The sequence below is a fragment of the Pseudoliparis swirei genome, chromosome 12 (genome assembly GCF_029220125.1).
Source record: "Pseudoliparis swirei isolate HS2019 ecotype Mariana Trench chromosome 12, NWPU_hadal_v1, whole genome shotgun sequence".
NCBI classification, from domain to species: domain Eukaryota; kingdom Metazoa; phylum Chordata; class Actinopteri; order Perciformes; family Liparidae; genus Pseudoliparis; species Pseudoliparis swirei.
Genome location: NC_079399.1, coordinates 3,229,005 through 3,249,470, shown reverse-complemented (window position 1 = coordinate 3,249,470; position 20,466 = coordinate 3,229,005). Strand labels below are relative to the sequence as shown.

The 20,466-nt window shown below is 47.3% G+C and overlaps 1 protein-coding gene across 3 annotated transcripts in view; it reads left to right on the top strand.

Annotated features, from left to right (window-relative positions):
* lrfn2b (leucine rich repeat and fibronectin type III domain containing 2b) overlaps window positions 1–20,188 on the top strand; it is a 107,742-nt gene extending 87,554 nt beyond the window's left edge. For 2 of the 3 annotated variants that reach the window (XM_056427902.1, XM_056427903.1), the window contains 2 exons: window positions 6,288–7,693; window positions 18,887–20,188. In XM_056427902.1, coding sequence (XP_056283877.1) covers window positions 6,309–7,693; window positions 18,887–19,880 — 2,379 coding nt within the window. In that variant the 5' untranslated portion in view covers window positions 6,288–6,308 and the 3' untranslated portion in view covers window positions 19,881–20,188. Of the gene's footprint in view, window positions 1–6,287; window positions 7,698–18,886 lie in introns of those variants that run through there. The other variant, XM_056427904.1, reaches the window with a different exon arrangement.
* The last annotated feature ends 278 nt before the right edge of the window (window positions 20,189–20,466 follow it).

Here is a 20,466-nt window from a genome sequence, read left to right as displayed (position 1 = left end):
TAGGAAGGGAAGAAGACATTTGATTGGATAGAATGAGAAGAAGATATTTGATTGGCTGAAGAAGGGAAGAAGACACCTGATTGTCTAGAAAGGAAAGAAGACATGTGATTGGCTAAAACAGAGAAAAAGACACTTGATTGGCTAAAAAGGTAAAAAAACATTTGATTGACTAGAAAGAGAAGAAGACGTTTGATTGGCTGGAAAGGGCTAAAGGCATTTGATTGGCTAGAAAGGGAAGAAGACATTTGATTGGCTAGAAAGAGAAGAAGACATTTAATTGGCTAGAAAATGAATAAGACAAGTGATTGGTTAGAAAGAGGAGAAGATCGTTGATTGGTTAGAAAGAGAAGAATACATTTAATTGGCTAGAGAGAGGAGAAGATCGTTGATTGGTTAGAAAGAGAAGAAGACATTTAATTGGCTAGAAAGAGGAGAAGATAGTTGATTGGCTGGAGATTACTCCCAGGCGAAAGCACATTGCACTTTCAACAATTTGCATATAAAAACAACATCAAGTATGTTTTTGATGAAACTACATACATATGCATACTATATACTGTATATAGAATGTATATATGAAATATGTACTTGATTTATTTGATCGTTGCAGCTAATCCAAGACATGTTCCCCCAGAAGACGTAGCATCCTGAGTGAGTCAAAGCTGCTGTCTGGGCCTCCCACCACCAGCTGTGTGCTAACGAGCAGCATGTCAGGCCACAGAGGCTGCAAAACAATGTCTGAATCATCACTTCTCCTTAGCGGATTAGAATAGGACGCGGAACGGCAACACGTAGAACCCGAGCGCACGCCGCCGAAGTGAGGGAGCCACGAAAAGCCCGCGGGGGGTTCGGTCTCCGTTGTGTTCAGGATCAACGTTTTGCTCCAAATGAACAAACAACTCCGCCTTTTTCATGTCGGATGCTCTTCGGGGGTTTATGGAGACGCATATATAAACACATCCTCACACCATCCCCCCACGAGCACGGATTAGAACGAGGCTGGATTCATGAAATGGGGGCAAAGAGACAAATAATTGGCTTATCAAAAAAAGAAAAAGACTACACTCAGACACACGGTGCGTTTCGAGTGAAGGAGACTGAATGTCAAAACGTACGCTTTACTTGTTTGCAAGAACACTCAATGGGACACCTTCAAGAGTCAGGGCGCGATCACACCAGACGAGACTTTAAAAAGCGCAGGATTCGGTTGGATTGGTGTTTCCATTTAGAATTATAAAGCTCTTCGTCATTAAATATCGCTAATATGAGCGTCTCGTCGGGAAAACAGCAAGGAAAGCCCGCCTCCTGCTTGATCCGATTGGCTGCCTTGGGCCTCTTGCTTGATCCGATTGGCTGCCTTGAGCCTCCTGCTTGATCCGATTGGCTGTCTTGGGCCTTATGCTTGATCCGATTGGCTGCCTTGGGCCTCTTGCTTGATCCGATTGGCTGCCTTGAGCCTCCTGCTTGATCCGATTGGCTGTCTTGGGCCTCTTGCTTGATCCGATTGGCCGCCTTGGGCCTCGCGCCTGAATAATGCTAGAAAAACGCGCTGCCCGGCATTTAAAAGGCTCGCGTGAACATTCTTTGCTGACTTCCTGTGTCTTGTTGGTTATCGAGAGGTCAGATGCGAGCGACAGACCTCCGTTGAGCGATACGATATGAAAAGGAAGAGTTTCGCCTTTAAGGTCGATGTTTTTGCAAAGACAAGCGCCGAGTTTCTCTGAGCTGAACTTTGACTGAAGACACACACACAGATATACACACAGATATACACACAGATATACACACTGAACACAGCCGACCACTTTGAATGGAATTCCTGCTTTCAGTACATTTATCGCAATGCAGACTTTAACACCGATGCACTACGGCGGGAGAAAACAGAAACGTACCGTTTGCATCTCCCCTAGCACAGAGTTTTGATCTGGAGTTTTTTTACGCCCCATCTTGATGTTGCTGGTAACGGTTCACCCGGTCAGGTGGAGGTGCACTGGGATCCAGTGCTGTGAGGTTCTCCTTCTTCTGTTTTCTCTCTTTTTTTAAATAAATTTTGCATTCACTGCTGCACCGTGCACCCGTCAGGACACACACACACACACACACACACACACACACACTGCGGTTTCTGTATATTCCACTTCCTCTTCATCTTCTTTTGCCTTTTCAAAGTCAGCTGCTGCAAACTGTGCAAATTCCAAACCCTGTGGATTTTCCGCTCTCTGAATTCTTTCACAACGTTATGGAGGGTTCATTGAAACTGTCTGACGCACTGTGCTTCACTTGCGTGAGTTTAATCGCTTGACTGTTGGTGACTTTTCGCATCAGTCACTTCATTTGCACCTTAGAGGGGGCGGGGCTTATCTCTGTGACTTTACTCCGTGGAAACAGTTATCATCTCCTTCATCCACCATGAAGAACTAACCACTACTTCTGCTTCATACTTGTTGAGGACGTCCCACAAACATCTGAACATCTAACGCCCTCGAGTTTGGGTACATAACATTAATATCATATATATATACATATATATATAAATATATATATATATATTTATCACCCGTATTCTCATACAGCTTGGTGACTCTTACCGACTACTTCTGAATGACTTCCGCAAAACATGCATCCCTCTGGTTGGCTTAAGGCCAATAATCAAAATGGCTGGGTCAAACGTCAAACTTCCAGTCATCTTGACAGAAAGTTCTTTCAGAATAAGATTCCATTATGTTACCTTCAGAATAAAGGTAAGGTCTCGGACATCTCTGAAATAATAAAATAACATTCATTCCCATGCGTCATACAGATCATCATTTATTTTATATAGTGCTTCTCAAGTCACCCGAAGTCGCTTTACAGAGTCCAGTAGTCATACACACACACACACACACACACACACAGTCATCCCGGTGGTGGTAAGCTACATCAGTAGCCACAGCTGGGACCTGGAACAACCAGGATTCGAACCCAAGGCCTTCTTGCTGTGAGGCGCCAGTGCTAACCACTGAGCCACCGTGCTGCCCATTAACCCTTGTGTTGCCTTCGCGTCATTTTGACCCGAATCAATATTACACCCTCCCCCCGCCTTCGGATTAATTTGACCCCATTCAATGTTTAATGTCGGTGTTCTTTCGGTAGTCAACAAACAAACATAAAGTGCCTCACACTTAAACTTGGAAAACAAAATTAATTCTAATAATTTTCTGGAGGTTTTAATTGCTGGCGTCAAATTGAACCCAAAGGGTAAAATATGTTAGTAAATATAAAGGTAACAGGAGGGTGAAACATTGAATCGGGTCAAAATGACCCATAGGCGGGGGGAGGGTGTAATATTGATTCGGGTCAAAATGACCCGAAGGCAACACAAGGGTTAAAGATAAGATCATTATTACATGTGTCATTTCATACAGTGATAACAGGAAACATGTGCAAATCCAAATAATCTTTTACAACTCCACAAGCGAAATAAGTGAATTTTGCTTGACCGGCCGGCGAAAATTTGCGTCTATCGCAACCGCTCGCGTCTGTACGTTGACCTTTCATGGGCCTTAGCTTGAGACCCATATTTCCGAGACTTATCTCCTGCCTGTGTTTGCGATAAGTGCCCCCCCGCTCCCCCCCACCCCTGGTCCTCGAGCGCCAGACCGGGCGTGAAAGGTCGGCCCTGAGGTCCAGCGGCATCTGTCGGGCGCCGTGACGAGTGTCTTTGCTGACCGCCGGGAGGAAGTCACCTGACTCGACAGGAGAGATCTCAACGCACTAAACTCCATGACCTCCGCACCCATCCATCCTCCGCCGAGCGCCCTTGACTTTGACCGGATGATTTACGAAACGCCGCTCCTCCTCCTCCTCCTCGACTCCGCCGCCGCCGCTTCCCCGTGATGGAACGCTTCTATTTGTGCCCCCCCCCCCCCCCCCCCGTGCCCCCGAGAGCTCATTCTGAAGGACTTTGCAGGTCGTTTGCAATGTGTCGCGTTTTGGGGGCAAAATATAACCGATCAATAACAGCGAATGAAGTATAGGCAAACCGTTTCAGGCGCTCCGGGGGCAGAAGTCTGTACCGTTTATGTTTTTGTTTTTCACGCTACATTTAATTTAATATGGATTTTATAAAGATATAGCATCTGTTGATGAAAAGTTTTTGCAATTGTTGTTCCGTACGAAGAGTTTGGTAGATCGTCTGTTCTGGTGCGCCGGAATCCGTGCGTTTCATTCATAGAACTATTGCAAGATTAATCTTATTTTTGCGTATTTGTGTGTATTTCTGTGTATTTATATGTATTTGTGTAATATCTCATATTAAATTACTCCCCGTTTTTTTCCCGGACGACAGTCCAGCAACACGTTTCGATACCCGATGGAGGAAGTGAGGTTTATTTTGAAGAAAATGTATGAAATCAAGCTTATTAACACAACAATAACTCATGAATAGATTTTTTATCGCGAAAAATGACCAAAAAAAACTGAGAAAATTAAATAAATAACATGCGGTCATAAAATGGATACATTAAAAAATAATAAGTTTCAAATAAAATAAACCTTAAGTCAAATTAAATATGGATTTTCTTCAAAATAAACCTAATTTCAACACAGAAAAACCAATTATTGAAGTTTAGCCGACAGAAATACTCGGTTAGGGGGAAGATTGTGATATTACTGAATGTATTATGAATAAATACAAACATAGCTCTCCTGGGTAACATACCGATGAATACAAGTGCAGATTACATAACCACAGATGTGTGGTGATGTTTTTTCTGGAGCTTCCAGCATCCTTTCTTGGTTTGCTCAGTTGACAACACGGTAAGCAAGATGTTGACTCAACTACAACACTATTTATTTTTGCACGATGCTTCTTTTTAAAAAACACTTCAGATCCTTGTCCCAGAATACACACACACACACACTCCTTTCAGCTCGCCATTATGTCTTCGTGAATCAGCCGCCGACTGAAATTTTTCTTCAATCCGTTTCCTCCGGCTGTCGCACTGATCTTATGTAGCGGCGGCGGCGGCGCCACCATTAGCCCCCCCCCCCAGCCGGTGATTCTTTACAGAGAACCCAGTGTTGCGTCAAGGTTGACGGCATTGAGATGGTTTCATGTTGGCGTGTCCTCGGGTCTCTGGACATTTATAATATAATAATAATAACCTTCAATTTCATATCGCGGTTCTCTAAATACCCGAAGTCGCTTACAGAGTCCAGAGTCCAGTAGTCATACACACACAGTCATACCGGTGGTGGTAAGCTACATCAGTAGCCACAGCTGCCCTGACATTTGAGTGTGTGGGTGTGTGTGCAGCCATCTGAAAGAGTGTGTGTGTGTGTGTGTGTGTGTGTGTGTGTGTGTGTGTGTGTGTGTGTGTGTGTGTGTGTGTGTGTGTGTGTGTGTGTGTGTGTGTGTGTGTGTGTGTGTGTGTGTGTATTCATGTGTGGGGTGTGAGCCAGCAAGGGAAAAGAAAAGAGGATAATCTCAGTGTTTAAAGCATGCTGTTTTTCATGCTCTATATGTGCATCTCTGTCCTGAATAATAATATCTAATAACGGCCATGCATGAAAACGCTTAAATCTGACTTATCTCAGAGAGATTCTGGCATGTAAAAAATAAAAATAAAAAAAGCCTTAATAAAACTGCAGGTGTGTTGTTGTCTCTGCAGTGGAAGTGAGATCACGAGGGAGGGTACTGCATCGCGAGTAGTTGGCTGGAATCGTCCTATTTAAATTTGACGACTGAGATATGTTAATTTATGGCTTTCCCATAAGAATAAGGCTTATCTCCCGGTGTTAGATCTCACGCGGCGTCTCTAAAGCGACGCACCGTATTCCCTGATCGCAGGACTACATTGCGAGTGCAGAATAATAAACAGTTGATTGAGCCGTCCACCCAGAGACGAGGATCTGGGTCACACGACGTCCCAGATTGAGGCCGTTTGTCGAGGCCTGGTGTCGATAACTGAACAAGAAAAACTATGAAACGTCTGTCAGTTGACAGTAGAACAGATATCGTTGTGATTGACATCTAACCATCTCGAAGGCTTTATATGTCCTGTGGTGACCCTTCTTGTGCCGGTCTCTGTGGGTCTTTCTGAGAGGTCCTGTTACCAATCTATTTATATAGCACTCAAAGAGACTTTACATGTTACATTCATAAACCATAGACTCAGCTACGACTAGGGCGAGGTTTGAACCACCGACCCTCTGATTTGAAGACTGACCTGCAAGCCACTGACCCACAGTCGCCCCATGAAGTTACTTTGAACTCACCCGTCTTTATTCTTGTGTTTCTCACACAGGTTCCCGTGCATGACTCCACCATGGAGCACATCATCTACTGCCTGCTGGTCCTGGGCACCACGGTGATGACCGCCTCCGCATGTCCCAAGTACTGCGTCTGCCAGAATCTGTCCGAATCCCTCGGCACCCTGTGTCCCGCCAAAGGCCTCCTCTTCGTGCCCGTGGACATCGACCGCAGCACGGTGGAGCTCCGGCTGGGCGGCAACTACATCCTCCGCATCACGCAGCAGGACTTCGCCAACATGACGGACCTGGTGGACTTGACCCTGTCCAGGAACACCATCAGCTACATCCAGCCCTTCTCATTCGGCGACCTGGAAACGCTGCGCTCGCTCCACCTGGACAACAACCGGCTGATGGAGCTCGGCCCCGACGACCTGCGAGGCCTGGTCAACCTGCAGCACCTCATCGTCAACAACAACCAGCTCGGACGCATCCACGACAAGGCCTTCGAGGACTTGGCGCCCTCCTTGGAGGACGTAGATCTCTCCTACAACAACCTGATATCCCTGCCCTGGCACTCCGTCCGCCAGATGGTGAATCTGCACCAGCTCAGTCTGGACCACAACCTGTTGGACTTCATTCCGGAGGGCACCTTCGTTGACCTGGATAGGCTGGCGAGATTGGACCTGACCTCCAACCGCTTGCAGAAGCTACCCCCGGATCCCATCTTCGCCCGCGCCCAGGACTCGATGATGCTGACCACGCCCGACGCGCCCCAGCTGTCCCTGAGCCTCGGCGGGAACCCGTTGCACTGCAATTGCGAGATGCTGTGGCTGAGGAGGCTCGAGCGGGACGACGACCTGGAGACCTGCGCCTCTCCGTCCGCCCTGAAGGGTCGATACTTCTGGAGCGTGGACGAGGACGAGTTCTTGTGTCAGCCGCCTCTGATCACCCAGCACACCCACAGGATGCTGGTCCTGGAGGGCCAGACGGCGGGCCTCAGGTGCGAAGCGACCGGAGACCCTCTGCCCACCATCCACTGGATCTCCCCCGAGGATCAGCTGCTGGGCAACACCTCCCGGACCACGGTGTACCGCAACGGAACGCTGAGCATCACCATCACCACGTCCAAGGACTACGGCACCTTCACCTGCATCGCCGCCAACGTGGCCGGGGAGTCCACCGCTTCCGTGGAGGTGTCCATCGTCCAGCTGCCGCACCTCAGCAACGGCACCGGGCAGCAGCAGCCGGCGGCGCCTCCGAAGTCCCGCCTCTCCGACATCACGGGGACCACCAGGACTGGCAAAGGCCAATCCAAGAGCCAACCGGAGAGGGTCGTGACCGCCTCCGAGGTGACGGCCGTTTCGGCCCTGGTCAAGTGGACGGTGAGCAAGTCCTCGCCCAAGGTGAAGATGTACCAGCTCCAGTACAACTGCTCCGATGACGAGGTTCTGATCTACAGGTAAATACTAACATATATATATATACATAGTGATTATTGGACTATGCATAATGTGGCCAGAAACAAAGCTTCTTGTGAAAGATCATTGAGTTGTCTGCAGGATGTACGAATAGGTCATAGTTTGCTTAAAATGAGAATGCATTGGATGTTATAAGCATCAGCTGGCCAAAAGAATCCGTTTATTCAGTTTTGATAGTCGTCATTCATGTTTTTTAACCTACATTGGAAGTAATTTGAAATAATTTTGTTTGAGAAACTGCCTGAAACAGAGAGTTCAGACTGTTTTTGAAGTGACGGTTCCATTTATCTTTAAGCACTTAAGCTGAGAAGAGAAAAGAAATGAAGAAAAAGAGAAAGCCGCTTAAAGTCGGAGTTCCCACTTTGGTATCGGAGCACCCAGACATCCCAGAGAAGACGGCACATTGGGAATGTTAACTAGAAAGGCAACGAGAGCGTATGTGGTGGATTTAATTGAAGTGATTCACACCGTCGTCTAGAGGATGGGTAGCTGGTCACAGTAAACAACCTTACAAGTGAACTTCTATGAATCAAAGTTATTCGGTTGAAAGTGAAAGTGAAGGCTGTTCAATTGTCTCTACGCTTGCCGAAGAAAGGTTCTCGTGGTCATCCATGTTTGTTTGTTTTTAGCATTCTGCACCAAGTTTAAACTAAAGCTCCACAGGGCTCAAAGACAGTGTCTTCTTATTCATTTTACAAATGCACATGAAGTTTCTATTTTTTTAGAGATTCCTACACAGTGACCGTGTTTACATGCATTCGAATAACTGGCTTAGTCGGACTGAAATCGAATTATCCGTTTCATGTAAACATGTTCGACTATGTGCGGTCCGACTACGATCCGATCCGGTTGATAATTCGACTATCGCGGCATGTAACGGTGAATTGGATTAGGAACTGGACTTTGCGTCTTTGCGCATGCTTGAGAATCCCGCCGCCCTCCTCCCTCCCTCCTCCCTCCTCCCCCCTCCCTCCCCTCCCTCCCTCGCTCCCTCCCTCCTCCCTCCTCCCTCCCTCCCATGTCGTGCCCCGAAAGTCGAAAGAGACGATAAGTTGTCACTGCCGGGAGCCTGGCCGGCAGAAAACAAACAAACAACGTGATGGAGAACACAAGAGCCACCACACATTTCTGGACCGAAGAGCAGACAGAATTTATGCTTAATGTATTGAAGGAGTCGAAATGTTGATGTTGTTGTTGTTGGTTGTTGTTGGTAGTGGTGAAGAGGTCAAGCGGAAATGGCTGTATCACCACGAGTTGTAATGAAAACAAAGCCACCTATCGTATCGGATATGACATGCTTTCAAAGGCCAATGATTCGAATTACTCACTGCCATGTATATTGGGATAATAGCAGATCCCCCAAAAGATAGCAGAGTCCGACTAAAGCAAGATTCGAATTATACCATCATGTAAACGCACTGACTGACTCTTTAAGAAGAAAAGGTGAAAGGAGGGAGGGAGGGAGGAAGAAAGGAAGGAGGCAGAAAGAAGAGAGGAAGAAAGGAGGAAGGAAGGAGGAGGAAGGAGGGAGGGAGGAAGGAAGGAAAGAGGAAGGAGGGAGGGATGGAGGGAGGAAGAAAGGATGGAGGAGGGAGAGAGGGAGGGAGGAGGGAGAAAGAATGGAGGGAGGAAGGAGGTAGGAAAGAAGGGACATTTGTATCTTTATCTTTGTTATCTGAATTATCGAACTTCCTCGTCGAATATATATATATATATATGTGTATATATACATATATATATATATATGTATATATACATACAGCAGTGACATTTACACAGTAAGACAAAGGCTGCTGGAATAAATATTGAATGGTAAATGTTACTGAACACGTATATACGTATATATATGTATATATACGTATAAACGTGTTCAGTGGATATCGTGTACATATTTCATACAGCATGTGTGCATATTTCATATTTTTATTCATAAAATATGCAGCGGCTCTGTGGTGATTAGGAGTCTAAGTTTAGTTGTAGATGAATACGATCAGTGTAAAAGGGAAATAACAAGAGTGCCGAACTGATTTAGAATTTGAATATTCGCCCAATGTGATCTGATACAACGCGTCCTAAATGACGACCCGAGCTGATCAATTAAGATGTGAGCAGATGGATTAGAGTTTTTCATGGCGCCATGGGAACAGCTCTCACAGATTGAGTCGTAGAAAGATGAATCTGGTTAACTCTCAGAAAAAGTTTAAATAAGAAAAGAAAAAAAAGGTCCGTATAGCGGCTGAGATTCAAGGGATCCAGACAACTTAATAATTTCAGCAGCATGTGAACGTAGAGACCTTGAAGGCCCAGAAAAGGCAATTTAAAGTTCACTATTTTGAGATAGTTCCATAGAATTTGACATGTGGTATAATCAGAAGTGTGTATAATTGTCATAAATGTACATTAAAAGTACATTTATCAGAACAAGAAAAGCCCAGGACGAGCTACCGGAGTATTAGACGAGCTAACGGAATATTAGACGAGCTAACGAAGTATTAGACGAGCTACTGTAGTATTAGACGAGCTTACGGAATATTAGACGAGCTACTGTAGTATTAGACAAGCTAACTGAATATTAGACGAGCTAACTGAATATTAGACAAGCTAACACAATATTAGACGAGCTACTGTAGTATTAGATGAGCTAACGGTATATTAGATGAGATAATGGAATATTAGATGAGCTAACGGAGTATTAGATGAGCTCACGGAATATTAGACGCACTACTGTAATATTAGACGAGCTAACTGAATATTAGACGAGCTCACGGAATATTAGACGCGCTAACTGAATATTAGAAGAGCTAACGGAATATTAGACGCGCTACTGTAAAATTAGACGAGCTAACTGAATATTAGACGAGCTAACGGAATATTAAACAAGCTACAGGAATATTAACCCTTGTGTTGCCTTCGGGTCAATTTGACCCGATTCAATGTTTCACCCTCCTGTTACCTTTATATTTACTAACATATTTTACCCTTGAGGTCAAGATGACCCCAGCTATTAAAATCTCCAGAAAATTATTGGAATTAATATTGTTTTCCAAGTTTAAGTGTGAGGTACTTTATGTTTGTTTGTTAACTCCCGAAAGAACACCGACATTAAACATTGAATCGGGTCAAATTGACCCGAAGGCGACAGGAGGGTTAAATATTGAATCGGGTCAAAATGACCCGAAGGCAACACAAGGGTTAAACAAGCTACTGGAGTATTTAACGAGCTAACGGATTTTTCTTCCCCCCGAAATGTCGACCACTGGAGTAAAAAGACGAGTGCATTAAATTCAAACTACCTTTAGAACCCTAATTTACTCAAAAGGTTACCTCATTACTTCCACAAAGCTGTGGCCCGTGAGCAGGTGATTCTTTATGTGCTAATGGCGGCTTGAGGTCAGCTGCAGCCCGCCGGTGATATTTCAATAAGATTGCAATACTTAACCAACGTAATGGCTAAAAGTGTCACGTGTCACGGGGTTTTACCGGCTGTTAGTGAAGCCGAGGAGCCGGTGGGATTCCTGGCCTCTGCTCTGCGGGGGTATCGATGGCAACCACGACAACCACGACATCCACGCCACGCTTATTTTCTAAATGTCAAGAGGGAAGATCCCGTCGGCGTGTTTCTGTTCAGAAAGCGACGATGACTATCAAAGATAATGTTGTCGCCGATCGGCCTGTGACCCTCGTGAAGATCTGCTGCCTTCGAAGTCACCAGAACCTTCCACCACAACAAGCCTCTGGAGACATGTTACATGTTCATCTGCTTTAAGAGATCTCAATACAGTCAAGACGCGCAGGATTACCACCGAGCAAGTCACGTGTCACGGTTATTTGTCGAGTGCGAAAACGTAGGGAAAAAAACGTAAAAAGCTCCCTCCTTCCTTCCTCCCTTTTCCTTCCTCCTTCCCTACTTCTTTCCTCCCTCATTCCTCCCTTCTTCCCTTCCTCCTTCCTTCCTCCCTTTCTTTTCCCTTCCTCTCTCTTCTCTATCCTTCCTCCCTTCTTCCTTCCTCCTTCTATCTTTCCTCTTTCCTCCCTCTCTCCTTCCTCCATCCTCCCTCCCTTCTTCATTCCTCCTTTCTTCCTCTCTACTTCCTCCCTTCCTTTCCCCTTTCTTCTTTCCTTCTTCCTCCCTCCCTCCCTCCATCCTTCCTCCCTCCCTTCTTCCTTCCTCCCTTTCTCTTTCTCTCTCTTCTCCCTCCTACCTCCCTTCTTCCTCCTTCCTCCCTCTCTCCTTCCTCTTTCCTCCCTCTCTCTTTCCTCCATCCTCCCTCCCTTCTTCCTCCCTCCTTCCTTCCTCCTTCCTTCCTCCCTTCTTCCTCCTTCCATCCTTCCTTCCTCCCTTCTTCCTCCCTTTTCCCTCCTTTCTTCCTCTCTACTTCCTTCCTTCCTTTCCCATTTCTTCTTTCATTCTTCCTCCCTCCCTTCTTCCTCCCTCCTTCCTCCTTTTTTCCTCCCTCCTTCTTCCCTCCTTCCACCTTCTTCTTAAAGGGACAGTGTGTAGGATTTGGTAGTACCTCTCTCTTTCCAGCAGGTTAAATCTGAACCAGTGTGCCTTGCTCAAAGGCAGCCATACCCATCCTCACCCTACTTTAGGGGCGTGTAGGCCGCTCTCCTCACGCGACCCGCTCGCTTGACTTCAAAAATGTCAAATCGTCCCCAAGACCCCCGAAGATTCACAAATCTTGTATGGCGCCGTACGTGATGGCCGCTGTGTTGCGAGCTCCCGGATTTTGTAGCAGTTTTTTTATATTTATTCTTCTTATTGCGACTATTTTTGCACAAAACGTTAGCAGCCGGTTAACGTACGACAGATGCACACTTCTGGAGATTGGATCGGCAGTTGCTCGCCGCCTACCAGAGTTTTTCAACTCTTACTCGGACGTCCCGCCAGGAACAGTAGCGGAACTATCTCCGTCCATTTTAGGCGCGATCTCACGCAAACGTCGCCGACGGAGGGGGAAGCGAGCTGGCGTGCTGGTTAGGCTGAGACGTCGAGCCAATCGATCCCCACTACCCACCATTTTACTGGCAAATGTACAGTCTTTGGACAATAAGCTATGCGAGCTACAGGCTCGTATTCAATTCCACCGGGAAACTAAGGACAACTGCATCATCTGCCTTACGGAGACATGGATGTCGGAGGATGTTGCCGACTCAGCCATCGAGCCGGCAGGATTTTCCGTCCACCGCGCGGACAGAACAAAGACTCTCTCTGGTAAAGATCGTGGAGGGGTATGTCTCATGATAAACAGATCTTGGTGCAACCAAAGTCATGTACATACTCTCAAGTCGTTCTGTTCCCCGGACCTGGAGTACCTAATGCTCATGTGTCGACCATTCTGGCTACCGGAGTTTACAGCAGTCACCGTAACTGCTGTGTACATTCCGCCTCAAGCTAACACGGACATAGCGCTGAAGGAACTCTACGGGCGATCAGCGAGCAGGAGTCGGCACACCCGAGGCTGCTTTCATTGTGGCGGGGGACTTCAACAAAGCGAACCTGAAGAAAGTTCTCCAAGTTCTACCAACACATAAAAAGCAACACGAGGGGAGCGGATTCTGACCACTGCTACACTCCCTTCCGGGATGGATACAAAGCCCTCCTCCGCCCACCGTTCGGCAAATCGGACCACCGCTCCATCCAACTACTCCCGCCTACAGGCAGAGGCTTAAGCAGCAACCAATCGCTGTGAAGGAAGTGCAACGCTGGTCGGACCAATCGGAGTCTATGCTACAGGACTGTTTTGAACGTGCGGACTGGGATATGTTCAGGGTCGCGTCGGACAACAACGCCAGTGAGTACGCGTCCTCAGTCACCGGGTTCATCAAGAAATGCATAGATGACGTTGTTCCTACCAAGTCGGTTCGGATTTATCCCAACCAGAAACCGTGGATAAATGGCGATGTTCGCGCTGCACTCCGCCGCGTAACACCGCCTTTGACTCCGGGAATATGGCGGAATACAAAAGAGCCCGCTACGACCTCCGTAAGACCATCGGCTCTGCCAAGCGGGAGTTCAGGAACAAGGTGGAGGAGAAGCTCAAGAGCCATGACGTGAGAGGTGTGTGGAAGGGGCTACAGACAATCACGGACTTCAGAGGAGAACCAGCGGTGAAGAGAACTCCTCTACCTCCCTCCCAGGCGAGCTAAATACATTCTTTGCTCGGTTCGGCGTGAACGGCAGCCCGCCGAAGGCAGCGCCGCCGAGGAGACCAGCCTGCTGATCATCTCAGAGGCCGGCGTGCGCAGAGCCTTCAGCGGGTGGACATCCGGAAGGCAGCAGGTCCCGACCACATCCCGGGCGCGCCTCAGAGCATGTGCAGACCAGTTGGCAGGAGTCTTCGCAGACATCTTCAACCTCTCCCTGTCCCAGGCTGTTGTTCCTGAGAGCTTCAAGATGTCCACCATTGTGCCTGTCCCCAAACACCCCAAGGTAACCTGCCTGAATGACTGGAGACCCGTAGCCCTCACCTCGATTGTCAGTAAATGCTTCGAGAGGTTGGTCAAGGACTTCATTTGTTCCATGTTGCCTGCCACGCTGGACCCATGGCAATTTGCATATCGTCAAAACAGATCCACCGACGACGCAATTGCCATGGCACTTCACACCGCCCTTTCCCACCTGGAGGGGAGAAACTGTTGTGTGCGAATGCTGGTTGTGGACTACAGCTCAGCGTTCAACACTATTGTTCCCGCCAAGCTCGACACCAAGCTCAGAGGTCTAGGCCTGCACTCTACCATGTGCAGCTGGATACTGGACTTCCTGTCGGGCCGCCGCCAGGTGGTGAGGATGGGCGGTACCACCTCAGAGCCGCTGACCCTCAACACGGGAGCCCCTCAGGGATGCGTGTTGAGCCCTCTCCTCTACTCCCTGTACACCCACGACTGCACGGCCATGCACAGCTCCAACGTCATCATCAAGTTTGCTGACGACACAACAGTGTTGGGGCTGATCACAGCCACGACGAGACAGCCTACAGGGAGGAGGTTGGATCACTGGTACAGTGGGGCCAGGAGAACAGCCTCGTCCTCAACGTCAAGAAGACCAAGGAGCTGATCGTGGACTACAGGAAGCGGAGAGGAGAGCACACCCCCATCTCCATAGACGGAGTTGCAGGAGAGGGTCAGCAGCTTCAAGTTCCTCGGCGTGCACATCTCCGAGGACCTCACATGGACCACGCACACCACTCACGTGGTGAAAAGGGCCCAACAACGCCTGTATTTCCTTAGGCGACTGAGGAAATTCAACATGGCCCCCGCATCCTCAGAACATTCTACACCAGTACCATCGAGAGTGTTCTGACAGGTTGCATCACCGTCTGGTACGGGAACTGCACCGCCCTGGAGCGTAGGGCACTACAGAGGGTGGTGCGGTCGGCACAGTACATCGTTGGAGGTGAGCTTCCTCCATCCTGGACATATACACCAAGCGGTGCGTGGCCAGGGCCAAACGGATGCTGAAAGACAATAACCACCCCGCCACAAACTGTTCACCCTTCTACCGTCAGGCAGGCGATACCGCAGTATCAAGTGCCGACAAACAGACTGAGGGACAGCTTCTTCAGTCAGGCCATCAGGCTGCTGAACAAGGACTGAGACCCTCATTAACACTACACACCAGAACATATTCTGTGAATATCTATGGCCATGGTGTATATTTTATTACATTGTTTATATATATATATATTGTATATATATATTGTATGTATATACATATATATATATATAGTCTCAAAAAGTGTATATTTTATTACATTGTTTTATATATATATATTGTCATGATGTATATTCTATTACACTGTTTTATATATATATTGTTAATACTTTCTTCTTTTTTGTGTGTGGATATTGTATAGTTTATTCTCATTCTTATTCTTTTTTTAGTCTGCTACTGCTGTCGGGTGTTTTGCACATAAGAATTTCACGAACCGATTATACTTGTATAAAAGGGGATGTGACAATAAAAACTTGAAACTTGAACTTGAAACTTGAAAAAAAAGACTCACAAAGACTCACATCACTCAGCCAGATGAGTTTCAAGCCACTTAAAAAACTATTTTAAAACATGTTTAAATGTTAATTTTAAATGTTAAGTTGCGCCAGCAGGCAGAACGTTGTGTGTTGTGTCTTCACATAGAGACTCACACCGTTTACACACGCCCATCGTAGCGTGTCGTCAGCGGCTTTAACTCGTCTTCCTCGAGGTGGCGGCGGAGGATTTCCAGCCTCAACTTCCTCCCAATGCGCCGGTCCATTACGGTGACACGGAGGTTCACCGCGGCCCGCCGAGGCCCGCCGAGGCCTCCGCAGCCAGGAAGAGACCATTAAGGTTATGGTGGCGTCAGCATAATCACATTTCCCAGCAGCAGCAGCCGGGGGGGGGGGGGGGGGGGGACCATTTGGGATGACCTTGTGTGAGGAAAAAATAAAAGGACAGAAGAAACCCGTCTGGATAATTAATGTTCAGTCGCTCTTAAAAAAAGAAGAAAAAAAAGAGTGAGAGAGTAACAGCAGTAACGATGTATTGGTTTAGTCAGCTCTTCTTCTTCTTCTTCTTCTTCTTCTTCTTCTTCTTGGAACTATGTTGAGTATTAAAGTCAAAGTCAAAGTCAGTTTTATTTGTCAATTTTCCATATGTGCAAACATACAGAAGATCGAAATTGCGTTTCTCTTCTGTCCAACATAAAGTGAATTGTGCAACATATAGACAACATAGAGTGCAAAAATAGTAAAAAACGTGAACATATAGACAACATAAAGTGCATAGACAACATAAAATGCAAAAATAGTAAGAAACATGTAAACATATAGACAACATAAATTGTGCTAGCAGCATTCAGACATGTGAGTCTGAGAGAGGACGGAGTGGGAGGATGGGGAGAGAGTTCAGCTTCCTGACAGCCTGGTGGATGAAGCTGTTGGACAGCCTGGCGGTGTGAGCCCGAGGCTCGGTATCTCCTCCCAGAGGGCAGGAGGCTGAAGAGACCGTGTGAGGGGTGGCAGGGTCACTCACAATCGAGGTCGCTTTGCGGGTGAGGCGGGTGTTGTATATGTCCTGCAGGGATGGGAGGGGGGGGAGTGAGGCACCCATGATCCTTCCAGCTGCCTTCACTATGCGCTGCAGGGCGTTCCTGCTGTGGTCTGTGCAGCTTCCGGCCCACACAGTGATGCAGTTGGTCAGGATGCTCTCGATGGTGCCGCGGTAGAAGGTGCACATGATGGATGGGGGGCTCCCTGCTTTCCTCAGTTTCCGGAGGAAGTAGAGGGGCCTCTGTGCTTTCTTTGCCAGCGATGTAGTGTTGGCTGTCCACGAGAGGTCCTCACTGATTTCCACCCCCAGGAATTTGGTGCTGCTGACCTGCTCAATGTCCGCACCGTTGATGGTCAGTGGTGGGTGATGGGTGTGGCCTTTCCGGAAGTCAACAACGATCTCTTTGGTCTTGCTGTTGTTGAGCAGGAGGTTGTTGGCTCCGCACCACGTGGTCAGAAGGTTGACCTCCCTCCTGTAGAGGGTCTCGTCATCCTTGGTGATGAGACCTATCAATGTTGTGTCATCTGCAAACTTGACCAAAAGCTGTAAGTGACAAATCCCCACCTGCGCCTCCTCCTGCACCTAATTCTCCGATACGCCTCATCATCCTATGCCTCATCCCGCCTCTCCTCCTGCGCCTCCTCCTACACCTAATTCTCCTTCCCCCTAATCCTGCTTCTCATCCTCCTGCACCTCATCATCCTACGCCTCATCCTGCCTCTCCTCCTCCTGCGTCTCCTCCTACACCTCCTCCTCATCCTCCTCCTCCTGCGCCTCCTCCTCCACTCGACAAATTGCCTTTCGCAGCCCGAAAGGGGCAATAAGTTTTTATTCTGTTATCTCCCTGTGATAAGCATCTCCTCCTCCTCCTGTCTGTTTTCCTGTGGGTGAACTAGCCGGTGTCTCTGTGCAGACGACCTGAACCCTTCAGACACTCAGGAGCCAAAAAGCATCACTGGGACAAAAAAGTATTTCTCTCCCCAAAAAAGCCGAACAGCCAATCATAACAGTGCAATGATCTGGAGGGGCGGAGCTTGTGTTGGACAGCAGCTTCTCCGAGCCCGGTACAATTTACCCCGCAGGCCGTGAGCTGTAACTGCAGCGGTACACCTCCTGTCGGCTGACACCCCGAGCAGCTCGCCCTCGGGGGAGTTGGAGCTCCAACCCGGATTCACACACACACACACAAACACACACACACACAAACACACACACACACACACACACACACACACCAAAAGAAGTGCTTCACTCTCTGTCTGCTTATTTATTCATCACGGCTCCAAAGCTCCCATATCAAACGGACCCTCTACTCACCGCCGCGAGACAGATGGCTACGAGAGATGAAGCCAATTACTGCTGGCTGTCTCTTAAAGCGACCGCAGAGAGACTAAGTGGTGGAGAGGGAAGAACTCCCAGAATGCAAATGGGAACGCTGACTCTCCTTTTAATGAAGAGGAGGACGGAGGATGGATGTTGCGTGGCCTCCTGCAGCGGTTAGCGAAGGCTCGTGACGTGTGGAGCGGGTTCAGGTGCTGACGGTTCAATCAGGTATCGCATGTGCTGTCAGAGATGCTACTGTCTCTTTAAGAGAAAATGGAAGAGTGAGTTAAGAGATTAAAAATACCTGCAGGTCTTATTTTTCCCCAGGATGATCCCGGCCTTTATGTATGTATAAATATATATATATTATATATATATATTATATATATATATTATATATATATTATATATACATATACATTGATAATATATATATACACATATAATGTATATAATTTATTTATATTTATATATTTATTATTTATATGTATATATATATATATTTATTTATTATATATATATATATTATATATACATTTTAAATATATATATACAGTATATATATATAAATATATAAATTATAAGAGAGATATTAAGAGTGAGTAAAGAGACTATATTTATTTGTTATTATATTTATATATATATATATATATATTGATATATATACATATTGATATATATATATATTATATATTTACAAATATTTATTTAGATATATTTATAAATATATATATATATATATAATATAAATGTATATATATATATAATATAAGAGAGATGTTAAGAGAGTATAATTAACCTGCAGGTCTTGTTTCTCCAGGATGATCCCGGCCTCCAGTAAAGCCTTCCTGGTGACCAACCTGGTGCCGGGCACCCGCTACGACCTGTGCGTGCTCGCCGCCTGGGACGACACGGCCACCACGCTCACCGCCACCAACGTGGTGGGCTGCACCCACTTCTTCACCCAGGACGACTACCCACAGTGCCGCTCTCTGCCCAGCCAGCTGCTGGGGGGCACCATGATCCTGGTGGTGGGGGGCATCATCGTGGCCACGCTGCTCGTCTTCATCGTCATCCTCATGCTGCGCTACAAGACCGCCGACGGCGAGCCCCCGGCCCCGGCGGCGGGCAAGCCGACCACCGTCAGCGACACTCACTCGCAGACCAACGGCGGGCGAGTCGGGCAGAACGGAGTCCTCGCGCCCCCCGCGTCTCAGCCGGGGTCGAAGGTCAAGGCCAAAGTGGCCCTGAAAGACGAGGTGGTGGAGTTCGGGTGCGGCTCCCTCCAGAGCAGCCTCGCCTCCTCGTCGTCGGGCTCCACGGCGGCGGGGGGGGAGCCGGGCGGCGGCGGCCCGTACAGCCCCAACAGCACGCTCGCAAACATTTGGAGGTCGGCTCCTTCTAAGCACCGGTCCAACCTGGACCACCTGCTGGGGGCCTTCACCTCGCTGGAGCTGCGGGGGGGCGACCCGGCGGCGGCGGCGGCTACGGCGGCGGCGGGAGGGAAGCCCCGCACGGACCGGGAGCCGCTGCTCGGCCGGACGCTGGACTCCAGCCTCAGCCGGCTCCTGATGCTCCCGCTGGACTCCAAGCCGAGGCGGAGCCAGTCCTTCGACATGGGGGACGCCACGGGCGCCGGCGCCGCCCAGCCGGGCGGCAGGTCGCGACGGATCAGCAGCATCTGGACTCGGAGGAGCCTGTCCGTGAGCGGCATGCTGCTGCAGTGCGAGGAGGAGGAGGTGGGGGAGGGGGGCACGGGGGGGAGCAAGGCCACGATAGACAGCGCCGACTGGGTGATGGAGAGCACCGTCTAGGGGAGGCGGAGTCAAACGCGAACCAGGCGGACGCGCCGAGACGGACGCGCTGGTCGTCCTGCATGAAGCACACGCTCATTCTCATTATCATGGCCGGAAACATTCTGGAATGAGACCGTGTGACCGTGGACGATGCTGTTAAACTGCATACATTTTAAAGTATGTAATGAAATTAAAGTTTTTATATTTTTTATTTTGCTGGTCAAACGAATCAAACAAATGATCCCTTACTGGTCTCTGCCTTGACACAAAGACTAGTGGTTACACTATAAAATATTTAAATTCATCCTCATGTCAGTTATCTACTAGTGGAGAAGTATATATATATATATATATATAATATATTATATTTTATGTATATTTATATATAAAAATATATATATAATAAATATCTAAATATATATATCATATATATCAATTTATATTAAATATATACACTATTTATATATATATAATACATATATTACATAATATAAATATTATACATACATATATATAAAAACATATATATATATATATATTAATATATATATAAATATATTATATAATATATATACTATATATGTATATATATTATAAATATATT